Genomic DNA, 1,708 nt, shown 5'->3' with positions numbered 1-1,708 from the left:
AAATTCTACTGTTCCTAATATTCTGTATGTTGCTCAAAAACAAAATATATTGTGTTCAGCAGAAAAAAAGTTTTTTTTTAACCTAGTCATTTAAAAATAAGACATTTTAGATCTGTAACGACAATACCGTGATACCGTGAAATTTTTGCTTACGGTTATCATACCGTCAAAATCTCATACCGGCCCATGCCTAGTTGTGGGCTACAAAGGTTACCAGCTTACCGCCATGTCCATCATAGACCGCAAACATCGCAGTTTCATCATCCAACTCTGGGATGCAGTTGTGCGCGTCCTATGAAACAAAACAAGCCATAAAACAGGAGCTAGAGTCACTCTGACCTCACTGGCGCCAAAATAAATCACTCCTGCCATACAAAACACAACACAACACACACTACAGAACTAACACGCTCACAACTGCATGAACCCCTGGAAGCATTAATCATCCAATACGCTTTAATTACACCGGCTAAAGGTCATTCTCTCGTGTTTATGTTCAGATATCATTAGCAAGCCACAAAGCAGCGGCAGAGAGTGAATGAAACTGTGTTTTACCTCCATAGACACTCGCCAGCCCTGCATGGCCGCGAAGCCGAAGAGCATGCTCTCATTCCCGCCGTTGCTTGCGGTCTTCTCCGTGTTGGGTTGAGACAAGTAAGCTCCCATGATGTATGCAATGAGGTTTCGTTAAAGAAAAGCGCGTAATACTAAAGAAATCCGGTTTGCTGATTTCAAAGACAGGTGAAACGTCTGTGCAAACTAGGTACTTGTCACATTTCAGTGTGCAGTGGCCCTTAGATGAGAGCAGACCGGTGTGTTACCCTGCTGCTGCTAGCTGACGGGCTGCTAACGCTGCTGGAGTTTCGAAATGAACAAACACAGATGAAAGAAGAGTCCCGGCGAGTCTGTCAGAACCTGAGCGAACTTTAAACACGGAGGGGATAAATGCTGATTCGAATTGAGTCTCTTTTAAAACACAGAAAAGCCCTTAACACGTGTGAGTCAACATATCAACAGTCCACCAGCAAACCCATTTCACAGAGGGCGGACTTTAGGCACACCGGAAGCGGAAGTCTGCTCATGTAGCGATGAGTCGATCGCGAACGATTCGTTCATTTTGAATGAATCCCTAGCGAGTTGTCTCAGAGAGTGATTCGTTCATTTTTCTTCGTTTACGAACGAAATGCTTGTGGAGGTGAACTAATCAATTAAAGTCCTCAAGAGTCAATTCCCCTGCGTAGCCCATAAGGGTGTCACGTGACAAAAGACCGAACGCCTCGGGCAATGAGCGAAATGACTTGAGTGAGGACTCGTTCATTTGGTGGAACGAGATTCAGAGAACCGAGTCAGTAATGATCCGATCAGATCACGCGTGCGCATGGCTCATGAAAATTAGGGGCGGGATTTTGACTCGAATCTTTGGAATCGCGCTAGCTAAAAAGATTCATTTATATTTACCCACTGTCATTTAATTTAGTGAGGATATGTTGACCGATTGGAAAAATTCGTGTAAAATTACTTGATTTGATTTCTTTAATGTCTTTATTGTCCACTATTTAGACTCTATTTCATAAAAATGTATTTAAAAAAAAAAGTAAGCAGTAAGCAGTAAGCAAACTGAGGCACTTTTTACCAGCTGGTGTCAAACTGAATTTTTATGGACGCAGTATAACTCCTCAAGTTCTCACTGGTGTCCATATATATATAT

General features: G+C 42.7%; 1 protein-coding gene across 1 annotated transcript in view; it reads right to left on the bottom strand.

Moving 5' to 3' along the window:
- The window catches only part of LOC107702697 (protein phosphatase 1G-like), a 10,734-nt gene extending 9,671 nt beyond the window's left edge, over positions 1-1,063 (bottom strand). The window contains exons 1-2 of the mRNA XM_016505094.1: positions 556-1,063; positions 223-292 (exon numbers count right to left, since the gene is read on the bottom strand). Coding sequence (XP_016360580.1) covers positions 223-292; positions 556-666 — 181 coding nt within the window. The 5' untranslated portion in view covers positions 667-1,063. The remainder of the gene's footprint in view (positions 1-222; positions 293-555) is intronic.
- Positions 1,064-1,708: the final 645 nt, after the last annotated feature.

The sequence above is a fragment of the Sinocyclocheilus anshuiensis genome, unplaced genomic scaffold (assembly GCF_001515605.1).
Source record: "Sinocyclocheilus anshuiensis isolate Anshui unplaced genomic scaffold, SAMN03320099.WGS_v1.1 scaffold6, whole genome shotgun sequence".
Lineage (NCBI taxonomy): Eukaryota > Metazoa > Chordata > Actinopteri > Cypriniformes > Cyprinidae > Sinocyclocheilus > Sinocyclocheilus anshuiensis.
The sequence above is the reverse complement of the archived record's forward strand: the minus strand, read 5'-3'. Positions and strand labels throughout refer to the sequence as shown.